This window comes from Cygnus atratus, chromosome 9 (genome assembly GCF_013377495.2).
Source record: "Cygnus atratus isolate AKBS03 ecotype Queensland, Australia chromosome 9, CAtr_DNAZoo_HiC_assembly, whole genome shotgun sequence".
Classification (NCBI taxonomy): domain Eukaryota; kingdom Metazoa; phylum Chordata; class Aves; order Anseriformes; family Anatidae; genus Cygnus; species Cygnus atratus.
Genome location: NC_066370.1, coordinates 13864391 through 13884028, shown reverse-complemented (window position 1 = coordinate 13884028; position 19638 = coordinate 13864391). Strand labels below are relative to the sequence as shown.

General features: G+C 36.3%; 1 protein-coding gene across 4 annotated transcripts in view; it reads right to left on the bottom strand.

Moving 5' to 3' along the window:
• The window catches only part of ATP13A3 (ATPase 13A3), a 58141-nt gene that overhangs the window by 5104 nt on the left and 33399 nt on the right, over positions 1-19638 (bottom strand). For 3 of the 4 annotated variants that reach the window (XM_035544426.2, XM_035544423.2, XM_050712607.1), the window contains 22 exons: positions 19347-19526; positions 18329-18486; positions 17482-17670; positions 16498-16559; positions 15774-15924; positions 15191-15307; positions 13840-13857; positions 13588-13741; positions 13371-13491; positions 12515-12639; positions 11516-11694; positions 10932-11054; positions 10770-10849; positions 9916-9958; positions 9711-9820; positions 8766-8862; positions 7847-7919; positions 6782-6959; positions 5915-6102; positions 4764-4852; positions 4251-4331; positions 788-877 (listed from right to left, as the gene is read on the bottom strand). In XM_035544426.2, the coding sequence (XP_035400319.1) occupies positions 788-877; positions 4251-4331; positions 4764-4852; positions 5915-6102; positions 6782-6959; positions 7847-7919; positions 8766-8862; positions 9711-9820; positions 9916-9958; positions 10770-10849; positions 10932-11054; positions 11516-11694; positions 12515-12639; positions 13371-13491; positions 13588-13741; positions 13840-13857; positions 15191-15307; positions 15774-15924; positions 16498-16559; positions 17482-17670; positions 18329-18486; positions 19347-19526 (2606 nt within the window). The remainder of the gene's footprint in view (positions 1-787; positions 878-4250; positions 4332-4763; positions 4853-5914; positions 6103-6781; positions 6960-7846; positions 7920-8765; positions 8863-9710; positions 9821-9915; positions 9959-10769; positions 10850-10931; positions 11055-11515; positions 11695-12514; positions 12640-13370; positions 13492-13587; positions 13742-13839; positions 13858-15190; positions 15308-15773; positions 15925-16497; positions 16560-17481; positions 17671-18328; positions 18487-19346; positions 19527-19638) is intronic. The other variant, XM_050712608.1, reaches the window with a different exon arrangement.

The following is a 19638-nucleotide window of genomic DNA, read 5'->3' as shown; positions in this document are numbered from 1 at the left end:
AGTCTTAAGCGTAACTTTCATTCTTCAGTGAGCACACATCAACTTGTTCTTCAACAGCCTCAGAAAGGCAAACACACTCCTGAAGTGAATACATTTAATAAAATTTAGTGCTACAGAATAAACCATTGTAATGCTTAGCAAGAACACATATACAACCAGCTAAGAGCAGTAAGTCAGAGGCTTAAAAAAGAAAAAGCTAGTTTATACATAATTCACACAGATTTCCTTCACATATTAATGACAGAGGGGCAGACTCAGCTAAAATTCATGGTCACCTGAAAAGCAGAAACTAAGACGTGAATTCTCCTAAACTATCTGGGGTAGTAATAAAGTACTCTAACTTACCCACCTTCTTTGTTTCATTTTTACCTGCTGTAAATTACTGCTCTCACAGTGCTCTAAGATACTAAATCAAATTAATTTAATAAAGAACTGGGTTAGACCCAGAGTCAGCAGTTCTGCTTCCATGCAAATCAAGATACTTCCAGCCCTATCATGCTGATCTGTGACAATGCAAACAAAACTTGCTAACATGCAAACTGATGATAAAGTGGGGAAAGTCTTAAAGGCAGTCCTCTGGGTTTGCTTCTTGATTCTTGGAAAACAGAGCTAAAGTCTGTGTCAACAAGGAGAGAAATACGAAACCTGAAACCTTTCCTTTTAATATCCAAGTTAGAGAAATCTAAACAATCTTAAGATAAAACAACAGACACATAGATCTTAAAAAGACAAAACTGAATTAATGTGCATGCACTCAAATGATGACAGCAAAAAACTAGTCTCCAACCTGAGGCGGCTGGGGTATGGTGAGGCGATATTCTCCTTGTTTGTCTCGATTGAACACAACCTTCCAAAGGATCATATCAAGGAGGACAGTCTGTGAGACATTGCAGTGAGTAGGAAGAATTAAAAAAGTTTATGATCATTGGTTGTTAGTGTGCACATTACTAATAAAACCTGAAATAGCGTGTTAAGGATAGACTAATTCAGTGCCAGGCAAAACAGAGCTTACGTTATTTGTCAGTACTTAAGTGATAAACGTTTTCAAGTGCTGACATGAGATATAAGAATATGAACACATACTTTAAACCAATAGCAGTAATGACCAAAACTGCATCCACCAATACAAGTAAAATTCATTAATTCACATTGTTAATGTGCTTCAGTACCCTTAAAAAAAACACAAGCATGAAGCACCAGAGACTTTAGTCCTTAAAGCCATTTCCCCTCAAACCATCTTTAACATTACAGCATACTTCATCCTATAGCTGTGCTTTGTCTGTTTTTAAACCCATGGCTTTCACAGAAAAGCTTTTCGTGTGGCAAAGCCAAGTCATCAGTAGGAATTCTGGTGGCTCTGGAAGCTTCACCAGCAGGAGCTGTTCTGGATTTTGGAAAAGAGGGTGGAAGTTAAACAGTATGCTCTGTACATCCGGTTATTTTAATATGACTGTGTGGGTGCACTTCAGAGCCTTGAACAAATCTAGCCATACAGGCCTTAAGTCTATGACTCTCTGATCTTCAGACAGAATCTGTGTTTGACATCTGACTGACTTCTGCCATTGAAGAAGCGGAGCTGATTGACTAGACTTCTATAATGGGCTTTAATACCTGGTAGAAACAATGTGCATATGTTGCAAATCTAGTCTGGCATCCACATGGAAGGAGCAAAAGCTTCACACAGCATTTCAATAAATAGGTTTGTAACAACCACATTTGGAGATAACTCCTGCTGTAGAAACAACTGAAAAACTACACAGAAGCAGGGACAAAAGTGTCAAACTGGGAAGCCTGACAGAAGAAGAGATCGAATCCTTCCCTGTATCTCATCATTATGAGGCACTTGAGGGGCAGTTACCAAAGAATTAGTCTGAGCAGAACCAAGTATAGGTGATACACCTACATAGTCCATTGTTAAAAGAAAAATAATATGCCAAGAGCAGCTTTTCCTTAATACTTAGGATGTGGACTATTGCACTCAATAGCTCTGTAGTGAAAAGTCTGAGAAGAAAATGCAGGCAGGGACACAAGGCCAGGAGGGCAGTGAGCTATGCTGGACGCAAAGGAACAAAACAGACTGCAATTTCTACATGACACACTGGAGCTCATGACTTGGCACCACATGAAAAAGCTTCAGGAAGCCCAGAGTAGTACACTTAGAGGTGGACAAATACAGTTCAAAACATGGGACATAAGAAGGCTGAAATTATGGAAGGCGAAGTGTGCACTGTAAAACTAGGTGTGGGATTTGAGGATCACTAGACAGCACTTGAATACTAAGCAAGTTTTCCAACGACACTAAATTGAGAGGAGCTGTTGAGTCCCCTCTCTTTGACTAAACAAAGCACTAAGATAGCAGTGAAAGTGGAAGAAACAGGCTTTTAAGTCAAATGCAGCATGTCCCAAACAATTAACATCACGAAAACCAAATTTTACAATTCTACTCCACTACTAAAGTATGGGCGACACGATAAATAGGAAATTCCACATAAAAGATATGTGACAAATCATCCCACCAGTTTTGCTAATTAAAGTTAACTAAAATGTTGTAAGATACCACCTAAAACTTGCAGAGGAAGAAGAGAGTCTGGGGTTTGAAATACTTTGTGAAAGCAATGCTTTACAGGAAATATATTGCTTAGGTCATGCATACTAGGAACTCCGAAGTTTACAAATGGATGCAGCTACCAACAAGGCACAGGAGCAGAACCTTACAAACATTTAAGCCAGAGGAGAATCACTTGTCCTCAAGAGACACGTGCTAATACGTGGAGGAACACACTGTGCTAGATCAGACTTTCTACTAGAAAGGGAAGGGGAAGAGGGAAGGGAAAAAAAGTCAGTCTAGGAGGTTTAAAATTTATCAGAAAACCGAAAAGCCATGATTCTGCAGAATAACTCTATATATTTGCAGAGATGGCAATATACACAAAATTCAACAAACAAAAAGGGAGGTAAAGAAGAAAACTAAGAGTTTAGCAGCACAAAAAAACGGAAGCATGAAAGGGAAGGCTCCATCACAAACAGGGTTAAAGTAACTACAGAAAAATCTTAGAAAGGCACAGGATCATTAAAGAAAGATAAATTTGTGAACAACAAGGCAAAGGCCAAATAATTTAGTATCTACTGTCACGTCTTTTGGAAAAGACAGGATATCACTTACATGAAAGCGATGAAATATATGTTCCTATCAGGAAGAATGTAATAGCATACATTGCACATTATACTTGGAACACATTTTGATCTCAAAGCCTTGATCGCTTTTATTAAAGTATCCTCAAAACTTTGGTTGATGTTACTTTTAATGTTGTGAACAGAAGGGAAAACTTGGTCAACTGGAAAAAATATTAATGCTGTAGTAATCTTCAAAGGCCAAAGTGGGATGAGCCAAGCAAACATTATGCTGGTTACCTTGATAGCAATCTCTCACATCATAATAGAAACACTGACTAGAAGGTGCAAATAATATATAGTAAAAATGTATACTTGTAGTAAGTACTAGATAATGTTAAAAGGCTTTTTCATCTTGCAGAAGAAAAATAATAACTAATGGCTGCAACCAAAAACCAAATGTATTCAGGTTGGAAATAAGGCATCATTTTATCAGGAAGAACTAACCACAGGAATAAATGACTAGCTTTGCATCCAGACTTCCTAGAAGATGTGTCTCTTTTAACATAGATTCTCAGAAACAACATAGGTGTACCTGGACAAAAGACAGGGAGTGTTTCTGCCCATGTTAACTCTTGATTCACAGCAGAGGTTGTTAAAATATCCTGAAGGACTGACTTTGGACAAGATCAGGGCTGAAAATGCAAATCTGCACAAACTTCTGCACTTAGACCAGATGAAGTTATATAGACAGACCTGCATTATTCTGAACATTAAGTTATGTTTATGATCCAATTGAATGAAGATAGGCTCCCATAATGATTTTATATAGTAATACGTTATTCTGACTTGATTTAATGCAGCAAATAAATACGGAGAGTATTCTCCTATGAACTAGTTGAAATAAATTGAGTTTTTCCTTGTGACTAAAAAGGGTTTTAAAGTTATGCTTGTAACACGGAAAACACTGACACCTTAAATCCAGCCTAGAAGGATGTTTTTAGAAATGTAAATCTAGAAAGAAAACAGTGGTCCACTTCTACTGATGTTCTGTGAAGAGAAACTTTCTAAACAAAAGACAAACCAAGCCCCTAAGAAAAACACTTGATAAGTATTTTTTTTCCATTTGTATTTCTTACCTCTGTCAACACGGACACAGCTGCATTGATGATAACAATGAAGAGAATTCTTAGGCGCCACTCATATGGCACACACACGAGCTGTGAAAAAAGTTGCCAGAGGTTAATATCGCAAACATTTAAAAACTTACTCAAAACAGACTTCAAGTTATGGATTCATATGCACATGTAAATATATAACTACATATGCACATAAACCCAGATGTATTAAAACATATTAATACTTAATGCAAGTCCATTAGGTTATATTGCTTCTCATTCTTCTTGTCTCCCTGAGAACATTTTAATGCCTTTAAACACTCATCCAGTTGAAAATTCAATGTGAAGTTTTATCAAAAAAGAGGGATGCTAATTTAAGCATTTCAGTTCTGTCTCTACATACTGATTTTGAATAAATTACCTCCCCTCCCCCAGAGATTAGAAATTAAAATTCTAAAGGGTCAAGTTTGCTCAAGAGGCAGCCAGCCAGTTATCCCGAGAAGTACAGATACCCGCATGTCTGCTGAATCTTACCTCAAGAAATGCGTCAATAGATTCAACGGGATGCAACATGATGAAAAATATGAATACATAAAGAACTATCACAGAAGTAACAAACAGAACTGTAAATAAAAAAAACATTTTATTCAGACCATCCCGCAGTCAGAGTTTGACAGGTCTTACATATATCATAGGTTTGCCCTCTAAATATCAGCATCTAAACCTCATGAAGATACTTTTTTTCCACAACACAAGCTGTGCTAATATTCATAGAGACAGAACAAAAAAGGACTGAAGCATCTACTTGCAAGAGTTGGGATTTTTTTTGTTATTTCTTTTCATTTTTGTTTGTTTTTCTTTTGAAACAGGTTAAGACCACAAAGCCAGAGTGATTTAGGAGAAAATTCACAGCAAGCTTTCAGCTAAGTAACTCCATCATCCCTCTCCCAAAGTACTTTATCCTCTCCTTATTGTTGGAATATATATATATATAGATATACAGACATACACAGCCTTATATCTTTGTCTCTAGTTATGCAGTAAGTCACAGGCAAACAGAAGTATTTGTTAACAGACCACAACTAAGCACACAACTTTCTACTGAGCAGTTTTTCCCAGTTTGTTACAGGTAAGCTTAAAACAGAGTAATGAGTTCAAGATTCTGAAGACTAGCCAGCTAATTATTAAAATATACCAGATATGTTTTCAACAGAATTATAAGAACATTAGCAAGCAAATACCGCAAACGTACAGGCCATCCAATTTAACATTAGATTATTACAAAAAGTAAAGAGTTCAGTCATATCAACCTGCCAGAAATGCCATGAGTCAATGAGAAAACTTCATACAGTGCCATGGCCCTGCCTGCATTTACAGGATTTCCCAGCTGCATTCTCTTTAAAAGTATATTGTACACAATTACCTTTGAAGACATAGATACTCTTGTCTTATACAAACAAAATACCTATTACACCATTGTTTAATACTTCCTTATTTCTGTCTGTGATTACCAGAGGACAATTGTACTATGTTCTTCTAGGAACCCTATTCCTGCTGAAGCAGCACATCAGAATTGTAAGCAAGCCATGGATGAGTAAGTGCAAAGTAATTCACTTGAAGTTTTACTTGACCGTATATAATAAGATAACATCTTATATAGCTGTATATAATAAGAAAGGACTTACAATTTTTGTAGCATGGTTGTCTAAAGGGCTTTCCTTTAGAAAAGACAATTGCCACTATGAGGTACTGAAAGCTGGATATAAAAAACAAAGTTGTGTTTTCATAATTTTTAATGTTATGTTCATCTTGATGAGTCTCATTCCCATCATGTGCAGAGCTGGTGTTTGTGGCATCCAATATATTACATGCACTACAACACAAACATTTAACACTGAGTTAAGGAGAAAAGGCAAACAAGGCTGAATTGTAGTCATTAACAAAAGAAATGGCAGAACAAATTACTGCAGTAGTTAAAAAAGCATATCCTTGAACACCTACTACACATAATGAGAAACTCAAGATTGTGGCAGGGAAATAACAATTTTTGTGAATTCCGTGCTTCAAGTTCTTTTATGCTTCCAGCTTGTAAGTTCCCTACATGAACTGTATAGGGATTGTCACTGTGGATAGACTCTGAAGACAGGTAAGAAAATACTGTAAACTAGAAAAAATATTAAAATGAAAACACCTCTTCATTTTCAGAAATATGAATTTGATTTACTGGAACTTTAACAGGAAAACAAAACTTTATAATATAAAGTTGAAGTAGGTCTGAACTGTGAACTTAAAATTTCAATCTCAACTGTCCCAAAGATGAAGAGTCTTCAGACCCTGCAGTCTGGCTCTGACCCAATCCTGCATCTCAGCCATTGCATAGCTCCTATGTATTAGTATGCTTTTAACAAAAAGAAATGATCAGTAGACTAACGAGTTGCCATACAGAAGTTTAATTTACAAAATCTCCAAAGTAGGTAGATAAAGAAAGAGCATTACTGATGACCCCTTTCTGACCATTACTGTATCACATACAGAGTCACTGAAACACTTACTCAGATTCTGTTGTCCAAGGTTCATACCAGGGCTGCTGTTTGACCCAAAAAAATCCAAAGGTTTGGAAAGCAAGACAGATGATGATCTGAGACAAAACAGAACACAGAAGTGGACCTGAGATAAGACCTGATGGAGGCCTTCGTGCGACAAGCTCCTTCCAAGCAGGGTTCAGACTCACTGTAAAAAGAAAAAAATATATATTGCATCATAACGGCTTTCAACAGTTAGCCTGTTCACATTCTGTGGAATTAAAATGACTTGCTCATGACCTCTAGAGCTTTACACGTTAGAAATTTATCTGCATAGTCCCAAACTGGGAGCGAGAGACCACCTGGAAAAGATTATACATCCCTAGATTAATGCCACAGTGCCTTATATAGGCCAGTTACTCCTTGCAGCACAGGACGATAATATAAACCATGAGACTGAAGGAATTAGTGCGTCTGGCCAAACTCCAGATATGTCAGTCATAAAATCCTAGGGTGAACTTCCCATTTGTCTGGCACAAGAGCTTATAGCTAGCTTCCTTGATTTTGGTCTCCCATTGCTTCAACGCAGCAATTTCTATTAAACTCGAAAAACAGAATTCCGCTGTTAGTTGATGAACTGAGTGCCAGGGTCATATGTGAAATTAGATACTTCACCAGATAATAGTTTGCAAGTGTAACAGTTTCTGGACAGAAGTTCAACTAAAAATGCAAGAAGTCAAAACATTTGAGAAAGATCATGTTGGAACAATTACTGTTTTGGATTCCAAAAAAAGTTTCCTCACATCAGGGCAGATTTGTGACTTCCTGTACTGTGAAGAGCTACTTTTCTAAGCTCATGCCCGTGACCTGCTTTTTGCATGAGGACATTTCACAAACATCAGCTGAATCTGATCCAATACAGAGGTTTGGTGTCTAGTTTGTTTGTTTTTAAATGCAGATACTGTAATAGCTGTAACACCTTAACTGTACACAACCCAGTGCTTATTCCAGTGAACAGTAAGATGTTAAAGAGAATCTGACCACATAAAAATTGCTTCACTGAAGCCAGCAGGGGTAGTTCAGCACAATACTTACTAGTGAAGACAACCACCAAAATGATTGCCAAATCGATGAAGAGAAACTGGAAGTCTCCCAAATTGCTCAGGATCTAGACAGAAACCACAACTGAAACATTGGTAATTTCTTCACACCAAGAAGTATCTTACAGAGAAACTTTATTGCATCAATTGCTTAAATTTCACTCTATACATCAGGCAGTCCCTTGCCAAACTGGATTCCTTTATCTGCAAATCTTGAGTACTCTACAACTGATAGATCAAGAAGGTATGCAAATTTCAGTTTCAAAGTGCACAAGCTTTTTTGTAATTGAAAGCTGTTTCAATTACAACTTACATTACTGAATCTTATAAACCCATGAAATATTAGCTTAGGCATACAGTTCTCTAAATACCATAACTTCCGTATGGAGTCACACAGTTGTCAAAATTTCCACCTCAAAGGTCCATTTGTATTTTGTGATCCAAGTTAAACAGGTCACATGCCATACTGAGAGTCTAATTGCATTAAAAGGAAATACTGCTTGCTTTTTCTCCCTCCTAACATTATATCTGTAGCTGCTCTATTTCAATCCCTGCTTAAAGCGATCGTACCATTCTTAAAAAAACCTAGGATATTTTAAAATGTTGACCATTTTTAAGTAATTGAAAAATTTATATTTTTTAACTCATATGCTTATTTGGACTCCAACTGTAGAGACTCTCTATTCACAGGCATTAATTATTGCCTTTTTTAAAATATGTCAATGTGTTTTTCCAACAGTTAGCACAAAGAAAGCAAACAATGCTGTGACTAACATTACTTTTAATCCAAAGACAGTTTTTAGAATGTGAATGCTGCATATTCGCAAAGAAACTTGCAACTATTTCTTAAATATTTATCAGCTTTTGAATCTGAAATACATTGACACTGTGCTTAACCACAATTAAATACTTACAGAATATAGCAGAGTAACACTGATGTACTGGATAATGCTGTACAATGCCATGAATTTAAATACACAGAATGAAGTTATTAAAGCAGCACGACCTTCCCTGTCAAAACAAATGCAATCATATAAGTTGAAAGCTTTCTGTGCAAGCAGTTACGCTTCACTTAGCAAAACATTAACTGCAATTAAATGTATCCTCAAGCCTTGTGAGTGACACTAGGCTGAAGACAAGTGCTCAGACAGAAAAAACAGGGTTCAGAATGGTACAATTTCAGATACAGTTGCTAGTATGCTGATTGAACTGAGCCACCACCAGCCTGCAGTGTTCTCTGTCTTTACATGGCTTTCTAACAGAGGTTTTGAAATGAAGGTCAGCCTGCAAATGCTTCTGTGTAACACAAGTTTACTACATGTATTAAATGACCATGAAGTCACAACTACTGACTTCAGAAATGTTTCTGTATATCCATTACTTCATTAGTTCCACATAGATTAAATTAGATTCTTCTCTGGACCTCTATCCAAAATTATTATCTAGCTTCCAATTCTAGAATCAAAATTGGTCGAACTCCACCTAGGAATTTTTTTTTCTACTTAATATGGTGCTGAGAAGCAAAGACATAGGAAGAATTTTATTGCTTGCAATTACACACAGCCTTTGTGGAAACTAAAGCAGTCACTAAGACATCAAGTTAAGTACTAACACATAGAACCCTCTCTCATGCTGTAAGAAATGAGCTTTCTATGCACTAAAGGATTTAAAACAAAATACTAAAGCATACTTTTAGAAGTCCTTACTCAGAGTACCTTCAGTAAAGAAACATGTACTTAAAATGTACGGCTTGACCTTTACTTCAAATAGACCTCCTGTAATAACAAACATATATACTAACACGGTGTAAACAGAATGAGCTACAGAGACACGTTTAAGCTCATAGCAAGTAGCATTACCTGATCAGCTTTGGCACACAGGAAATACTAGGTGTCCTGGAAGTGAACGGTGATGCCACGGAAGCCTCAAGTTCAGACAAAGATATGCCACCATGTGCTCTCTTTAGCGCCTGCCAATTAGTATTGAAATAGAGAACATTTCAAAACATGCTTTCAGCTGTAAAACTTAACTGAGCAGTTCTATACAAAAAATAGAAATACTTACACCACAGTCATTTGCACCATCACCACACATGCCCACATAGTAACTATAAAAAACAAACAGATGTTAGGATTCCGGACTATTCCCTAATCATAGCATGCTTAACTCATTTCACCAAATACTTCTGTATTATTTGACATGCTCTGGGTTTGTGCAAACAAATAATTCTTGGTGCTAAAAGCAATTACTGTTCCTATTATACATATAAGGAAGCAGACTGAAAAGTAACATTACTCATTATTCATTTGATTAACCTGGCTATCAGCCCTCCATCATTCCAAGAAGGTCTATAGCATCTTTACTGTAAGCAGGACAGACTTCTGTACTATTTTGTATAGCTACAAAGTTTTTTAAAAAAATAATCCTACAAGTGTCAAAGAATAAAATAAAGCTTCTGAAAAATCATGAAGGAAAGAAGTAGTTAAAGGAGTAACAGTCTCTAGGTTAACAGTTTGAGCCTTGACGCTGACTGACAATATATTGACAGTAAGTGAATGGAAATCAGCCCATTAGTACTTCTTTAATACACATAAGTTTGATCCATTTGTTCACTAAGCCAAGCAATCAGATAAATAAACATGCTAGTCAGTTTAGTTATTCAACAGAAAGTTTAATGAAAAGTCTGAAGCTCACACAACTTAGATATCCACAGCTAACCAGCAGATGGTGGTACTCTCATTCTAGGTCAGCTAATAGGCTTATTTACCAACCCTGGGAAGTGATCTTAGCCCAGTCTTTCATTTGGTATAACAGTTATCAGCATACGTTGTTTTTTTTTTTTTTCCCTTCTCATCACACCAAACATCCTGTACGTGGATAACCCACCATCCCTTTCTATACTCGGAAGAAATACTTACTCTACATTTTGTAAAGCTTCCACCAACTGAGTTTTCTGATCAGGTGCCATGCGAGCGAACACAGTGCCACGTAACACAAGCTGGAAGACAGAAATTTCTTAGTGCTTACAGGACACAGTCTGTTCACCATCAAAAGTGCTCAGATTCAAGTAAAATGCTCACCTTGGGTACCAGATCCTGAAAATGCTCCAAAATCACTGCAAATGACTTTCCATTCATTGCAAAATGGTATTTGGTCATCTGATGATCCTCAAGGCTTTCATGGACCAATTTAACTGGAATATCCTATCAAAAGTAGTTTAAATCTCTAGCTGTAGTGCATTTAAATAGGTACTTTGTAATTTCAAGACAATACACATAGGATTATTCCTCAAGATACCACCCTAGTGCAGGCTTCTCAAAGTTGTACTTGAAAGAAAACCTCATACAACTAAAGCATTTATTTACTAACAAGAATACATGACGCAATGTTTTCACTCCATGTAGCTAAAGCAGTCTTGACAGACTGAAATGTGGAAAAAACCTGCACAGCTACAATGTCAAATCTCTTATTGAAGTTAAACTAGCTCCTCAAGCTATTTTACTACACCTCGATATTTTAAAAACTGTAAGTTAAATAGTACAACAGTTTTGAGTTGCTACTTAATGGCAGATTTCCTATTTAAGGGAATAATAATAAGGGAAAAAAACTGAACAGGAAAACTAATTGTTTATACTTCTTAAGGGTGTAACAATGCTCAAATTACCTCTGAGTTTATGGCTGGTGATGAACTAGTGCATCTTGCAAGGGTATCTGCATAATGCCAGTTGATTCTGGCAGCCTGCCCATCCTTTGGAGGTAGTGCTTCAGCAATAATGACCTTATCCTGAGGTAGAATCATTCCACAGTCTCTGGCCACAGAGATAGCAGTTAACATGTTATCCCCTGTGAAATAATTGCATTGTAAAAGGTTTGAGTTAAAAAAGGATCTATAGCATGCAATGATATTTAACACGAAAGAAAAAGCTGTAACAAAGTCAGTTTTAAGCGAGGAGGAGGACAACTGCTGAACGTACCAGTAACACCCTCAGGGCCAAACAAGTCTACAGGTACAGATGTCATGGTTTATCTGTTAAATTCCTCCCCTGCACTAGCATCACCCTTTTTTAAACATGGTTATAGGTCATGCAAAATGAACACAGTCCTGTTGCTACCCATTATAAATTTGTTCCAAAGTTGTAATATTTGTGATTTAAAAAAAAAGCCAATGCTCATATCTCATGGAAAACCTAGCACAGATAAACCCAGCCCACAAGCAGGATAAGAAGCTATTCTTACAAAAACTCCAGAGTGACTTACCGTAACATAAGTCAAAACAGTAGGGACAAAACCTCAGGAGGTCATGAAGTTCAATCTCCCCTTCAAAGCTACTTATGAGATTAGACCTGAACTTTCCCCTAGTCCAAAGACCTCCAAAGATTTTTCACCCTTCAATACCATATAATGTAACTTGTGAATTCTACAAAGTGGAACTGGAATTAACCCCTTTTACTGATTTCAGGCCTCTGACTTGCCAAAACACCTTTCAACCAAAATGAAAGGTCTGAATAGTTTCACAATAGTTTCCAAACTTCATTCTTGCATACATACAGGATAATCCTAGTCTACTGACACTAAAATTTTACTTCATACACCTAAAATTAAAATAAGTCAGTCCAAAAAAGACTAATTTTTATATTTGGAATATGAACGTTTACATGCTAACCTGTAACCATGACAGTGCGAATGTTGGCTTTACGCAAATCTTCAAGTACAGCAGGGGTTTCTTTCTTTAGTTTGTTTTGCATTATGATTAACCCCATAAAATCCATGTTGGTTTCAATAGTATCTCTGTACAAAAGGAGGCAAGGAAGAATTACAATTATTCGATGTAGTCTAAAGAACCTGTTTCTGGTTATCAAATTAAAGACAAATTTTTATTCTAATGTGAAAAGGTGTGAAGAATTCACTTTATAAAAAGCGACCCAAGAGAGACCATCATTCTCATTCGCTTATTTCTTTTGTTTAAATTTAAAATAAAAGCAAAAAACAGTATAAAAAAGCAGAGTTTCTACTCAAGCATAACTGTATGTTTTTTCAATGAGAACTCATTCTAGAAGTTACATTCTCAAAAATAAAGGTTACTCCTGGAAAAAAATGCTCTGAAACAGCAATTACAACCAAATTTTAAGATGTTTAGAATGCACGGCTAATTTCTTTTCCAAATTAGCTGAACCTTAACATACAAAGACACCAAATTCCATTGCCAAAGCTAGAGATTAATATACACTAAGTAAAGCAACTCATTAATTTTATTTTACATGAAACTCAGTGTATTTACAGGTCTCATGTATTCCACTGCTACTGTAGATTTTAACACCTCATCTTAAATCCCTAGGTTCTGAGCAGAGTAGGTATAATGAATAAACAGAACAACATGTCAAGACAGAAGCCAGCTAAAGAAGAGTAATAATTGTTTTAAGCCAAAGTAAACTTTATGTGATTAATACAAAGCATGCAGCATTTAATGCCTGTTACTTAGCTAAAAAATAAAATAAAGAAAAAAGTGAAATCACTCTTACCTATTAATAGTTTGAACTTTGTGCCATGTAAGCTTAGACTCCAATTTTCTGTGAGCAAGAGCAATAACTCGAAAGCCCTGCTTAGTGTATTCTTCCAGGACACTTTCAAAGTCAATGGGAACTTAAAAAAAAAAAAAAAAAGTCAAGTTTAGAGTTATTAAAATTAGTCACTTTACAGCTGAGCTACACAGGAAAAAAACATTAGCTTGTTCCTTACCTGTTTCTGGCTTACACAAGCTGGCAATCACTTCAGGGGCACCTTTCATATAAGCATCCATTCTCTTCTCCCCAAGAGTTTTTGCTATCACACACATACGTTGCAGAACTGAAGAAAATGGAAACTGGCGCACAATTCCAATCTCATAACCGGTCTGCGTAATATGGGACAGAAGAAGAAAAAGGTTATATACATAAATGCTGAAAAAAAATAAGAAAAGAGGTAGATGCTTAACTGAAAAAACATACTTACTGAAAGCTCAAACAATTCCTAAAAAAAAAAAAAGAAACACTTATTGTAAATATTTTGAAGTATTTTTCCAGATACAAAGTATTTAAAGATAAAACGGTAAATGAATCTATACAACATTCCCAATATAGTTGCACTGCTTCTGTAATGGATTTCGTAGAAGTTGAATACGAATGTACTACATCTATTTAGTACCTTTTAGATTAAATGAGACACATCAGAATTTGATTTGTTGATTAGAAATTTCAAGACCTTTCACAGTCCAACCCATCTGCTTAGCCTGTGCAAGTGTCATGATTTTGGCTGGGATAAAGTTATCTTTGTAAAAGCTTGTATGATGCTGTGTTTTGAATTTTTGATGAAAAGAGTGGTAACACTGCAATGTTTTAGTTGTTGCAGAGCAGTGTTTACACAGAGCCAAGAATTTTCTAGTTTCTTATGCTGCCCTGCCAGCCAGCAGGCCAAGGGTACACAAGAAGCTAGAGGGGGCACAGCCAGGACAGGGAACCCACACTGACCAAAGGGATGCCCCATACCACGTGGCATCATGATCAACAATAAAAGCTAAGGTAAAGAAGGGGGAAAAATTCAGAGTGATGGCATGTCTTCCCAAGAACCTTTTACACGTGATGAGCCCTACTTCCCTGGAAGTGGCTGCACACCTGCCTGCTGATGGGAAGTAGCAACAAATTCCTTATTTTGCTTTGCTTGTCCATGCAGCTTTTGCTTTACCCAGAACTGTCTTTATCTCAGCCCACGAGTTCTCACACTTTTAACCTTTCTGATTCTCTCCCCCATCCTGCCTGGGGGAGAGCAAGCAAGCAGCTGTGTGGTACGTAGCTCCTTGCTTGGGTCAAACCACAATGCTAAATTATAGAAGTACCAGGATATTTCAGAATGAGGCCATGGTTGCTGATTTATACGACAGAAAAATCATGTAGTAAATTTTAAGAACGTTCATAATTTGTCAATTACTGCACATTAATGACTGCTGCGCACGTATGCTGAGTTCTGAACAAAAGCTTCTATCCACTGCAGGAGAAGACTCATTAAGAATTTGGTAATGATACTAATTATAAAATGCCTAGGCTCAAAAAGCATAACCAGCATAACCTTATAACCAGTCGATAAGGGGAACAGTGCTGGCAATCAGTCTGCTCATCTTGAAAGTGCCATATACTTATGCACTATCTTCAACAACAGATTAAATGTTTTCTCTATCTTTGCCATCAAAAAAAATCCCAGTTCTGATAATGTTTGAATTATATCATCTAGGAGCACACCATATAGTAAAAGGTATTCATTAAACACAAAGGATTAGTTTAATCTAACAAATTGCTTTGAATTTTTATACCATTTCTTGATCAGTTGATTGCTTGGATTCTGGAAAAAGTTGTTTTGAAGGTCGAACCACTGTTGGCATGATTCGATTATGCAGGGCTGTTTCCTCTTCTGTTGCTTCTTCTAAAATCTGTATGAATTAGTTGGTTATTTTTAATACATTCATTAATATTGATTTTCTCATAATGTAATTTTCAGGAAAACAACAGCCTTGGAAATCAGCCCAAGGCGCAATAATCCTTCTAAACAAGATTTACCATGAGCGTTAAGTGTTCTAATTCAGCAGTTAACTTGAGATCCACTTAGTTATTTTACATTTTTATTATATACAGTAAAATCTTGCCATGCATCAGAAAGCAGTAAAATCAGCTGTTCAGAGGCTCTCATTTCTATGAATTGTTGCACAGAATAAAATTTAGCAACACTTACATATTAAGACTTCCTTTTCACATTGACATACAGGCATTTTCAAAAGCCTACTGTTTTTAAGTTATGGCTTTCAAAGTCCCATAACGGCATATCTTGTATTTGAAAGTGCAGGAAACACCAGATTGCTGGACTTTATGCTACTTCTCTTGAAGAAAAGAGACACTTACCCATCCTATTGCTTCAAACATCTTCAGATCAAGTGGGTCTCCAGAAAGTACCCCTTCAATTTTTGTAAGTGAATGACAAGTTGCCATGCAAGCAACAAACTCAGACTTCAGCAAACTTTCACCGCAAGCCCTCTCTTCCGGCAAAAGGAAACTAAAACAATGAAGTTATAATATACTTAGCACCATAATTATTTAGTATGAGCCAATCCAAAAGGTTTGTTTAGATTAACAGACAAGAATTGACTGTACAAGTCTCTTCACTTCTATTTTTACACATCACAGAAAACAGATTAAGACTCTGCACTGGAATCTTCAGAAATAGTCAAAACTTTCATTCAAAAATTCTGTTAATTCACACTGTAGTTTGATTTCCTTGTACAAAGGCCTCTTACCACTTTATATGCAATTCAATTAGCTAAGTCAATTTGTTTCAGCAGCCCAAAAAGTCAAGAGTTAGAAAGGTAGGATTAAGGAAACATGCTGTACTTTAACTGCATCATTTCTGCAGTATGAAATTAACAGGATCTCAGATTTTAACCAATTAAATTCTGCCTCAGCTTTTTAAGAGTTATAACTTTCAGTACATCTCAATCTTATTTTCAGTTGCATTTCTATAGCTCACTGCAGAAACAAACATTTGATCACATTGAATATTCCATTCTATTCTGCTGAGGCTGTTAGAGCACAACTACGTCTCAAATTTGCTATCAACTCTTCTCCTTACCAAGCATTTTCTACCCGTTGAATTCCCCAAAGATCCAAGCCATCCTCAGTAAGCGTGCCAGTCTGCAAAACAAACCAAGGGGAGTGGCAAGAAAAAAAGAGCTTTCAGAACCAAGTTATCCTTGGACAGAGCAAAAATTTACAATTAATGAGACATATTACACCTGAACAATATGTTTTACTTCATTTACACTTAAAAATCAAGAATTCAGGACAGGAGATACAAATATCTGCCTAACTTTTTTGCTAGTAATTAAGTTCCAACTTTGTTAAATACCTTAAAAAACATTCAAAGCAATTGCGCCCCTCCTTAGGGGCAGGACACAAGAAACAGATCCATAAAATCCACACTCAATAGCTCAACATCTCTGTATTTGGGGGGTGAGGGCAGCAGAAGACTAACTTAACCCTTAGTACTACTCTCTCACATAGTTAAAACATGAACTGGAATATATTTACAACACTATTACAAAAAATATTTACAAGGGAAATAATAAATTATGTTTGGATATTTAAGATTTCAGGTAAAAATCTCTACAAAAGAAATCAGTGGATTCTGGATGGTGGCATTACTGTCTTTCAATCATGTCTCTGTTAAATAATAATCATAATACACTGGATTGGCTTTTCATTGAAATAAATGTAAACGAGAAACAAGTCTGGCCTCACAGTTCAGACTTCAAGAATCCTGTGTGCAAAATAAAAGCTCTTAAAATCCACAACACTCGCAATTTTGGGTTGCCAGTAAGTCAGGACTTAGCAGTCTTAAGATAAAACACAAACTGCATATTACAAAAACTTTTTAGAGCACACTGTAAATTAAGTAAGTTAGCTGATGCTAAACATTTAATACCTGGAAGTTAAAAGGACAATAGCAACCTAACTTATACAGAAGTAATGCATTTCCCTGTAGTTACTAGCATATACGAAATCCCTTTTATTACACATTTCAGGTAGCAACACAAAGTTACAAAGTTTACCCAACCTTATCAAAACACACGAGATTCAGTTGGCCACAAATATTTATCCTTTGTGGGCTGATGCAGAAGATACCAATTTTTTTCAACCGTCTTTGTGCATAAACAATGCCAGCAGTCATGGCAGCAGGGAGTGCTGGAGGCACCGTGATAGTGATTATGTCAAGAGACTCGATGATGATGGTATGAGCTGGAACCTGCAATACAGGTCAAATTTAATGAAGAAGAACTCAATACTCAAGACTGTCACTGTCTCAATGAAGTGCTACATCACCATTACCAAAAGCAAAATCTACGCAGTGCTTTCACTAGCATAGTGGGTTCTGGAGTACCCAGAAACCTAGCACATCTTCACCCACTCAGTATCAACCATGATAACCCAGTCCTAAAATACACACAATCCGTAACTTCAAGTTTCCACTTTTCCCTGCAAATCTTTAAAACAGCAAATGAATAATGCAAAAACTTAAAAGAAAAAAAATTGAAGTTATCAACTAATCAATTATCAGTTTCTTGATGAGACTTCTTCACCCAAAGCATACTTTAGATATGCCATACACAATTTTCTTCCAACTGATTATCAGTCAGATGACAATCTTACGTCCAAAAAGGAAGAAAAGATCAGGTCAGTAACAAACTCGATTTTCATCATAATATATCCAAAATTCTGCTTTTCTACTGAATCTTATTCTCAGTAAGCTTGCTTTACTTGTTCCATCGACAGAAAATAAAGCAAAGACATTTTCACTTAAGATCTAATTGTTTCTCATCATCTGAAGTGTGATGGAAATCACAATCAATGGTTTTCTAAAATAAGGTGGTTCTGGACAAGAATATAGTGAAATGAAAACATACCTCATTTAAGATGCTATTGACAATCGTATAAAGAAACCCAATGCCTGCCACCACTACCAGAGAGAGGAGAAACAAGTAGGCATCTCTGTAGAGTTTAAAGTCAGTTGGCTTTGGATATAGTATGGAACGAACAAGTTGTCCTTTAGCAGTACTAAAGCCTAGAAACAAAAATGAATGAGTTATCAGAAGTATAAACAAGAAAAAAAAGCTATTCAAAAATATTAAAACCTTCAATGAATCATTTCATTGAGACTTTTTCAACATACAGTAACATGTTTTGCAATACTATAATTAAGGTGCTTCAAAAATGTACACGTATGTCATACTAAGTGCTCCTCTCCTGTGACAAGGACATGCAGCTGATGTAAATCAACTCTTCCTCTACAGGGGCAGTAAACATTCAAGTGGTTTATAGTTTACTATCATCCTATTTCATGATGTTTTTCTGAATACCATCTTTGTAAAACGGAATCCCTAACTACTGCAGCCTGCATAGTTGTTTTTAAATAGAAAAAACATTTATCTAAAGCTAAACCTTTAAAATATTAGTATGAGTAAACCCTTCTGTAAGAAGGGCTAGACAGAGCAGATTTTCGGCCAACGTTATGTGCTTTGACAAAACCATGGACCAAGAATAGCATTTTGTGTTGTCAATGACTCCATTAAAATAAGTGGAGTCCACCACAAAGCCAATCCAATAGTATACTAAGCCTTTGAAAAGAGGCATACATAGTTCAACCAACGCATTAAAATAAATAAAAAAACATCTAAAGGGCTTGAAAACGCACAAAGCTGGGTCTAAAATTAATGCTGAAGACTGATTCACATCCTTATTTGCCAACTGATACTCCCCATACCATTACCTAGCTCTGTTACTGTTCTAACACACATTTATCACATTAATTGGGTTATTTATCCACCCGTAGCAACGTTCAACACAATACACTGAAGTATCAGTTGACATACAGCTAGAAAACTGAGTATTAGGTTAACAAGTGGTAAACTTAAAAGTCTATACCTGTTCTCACTACTAGAGCTTTGACTAATTCTCCGGTATAAAAACGGGTTTGAATTACATTGGTTCCACAGAACAAAGTATGCCGCTTGTGCACTTCTGGACTGTATATTTCATCTCCCATTGTTTTGGGGTATTCTGAAGGATTTGGCAGGTTAATCTTCGTGACAGGAACACTTTCACCTTAAATGGAAATGGAGTCTATAAGCAAAGTCAAATAAGAATAGGCACTTTTCCCTTCACAACTTCAATTAGAACAATATAATTTCACTTCAGCACAGATACAGACTTACAG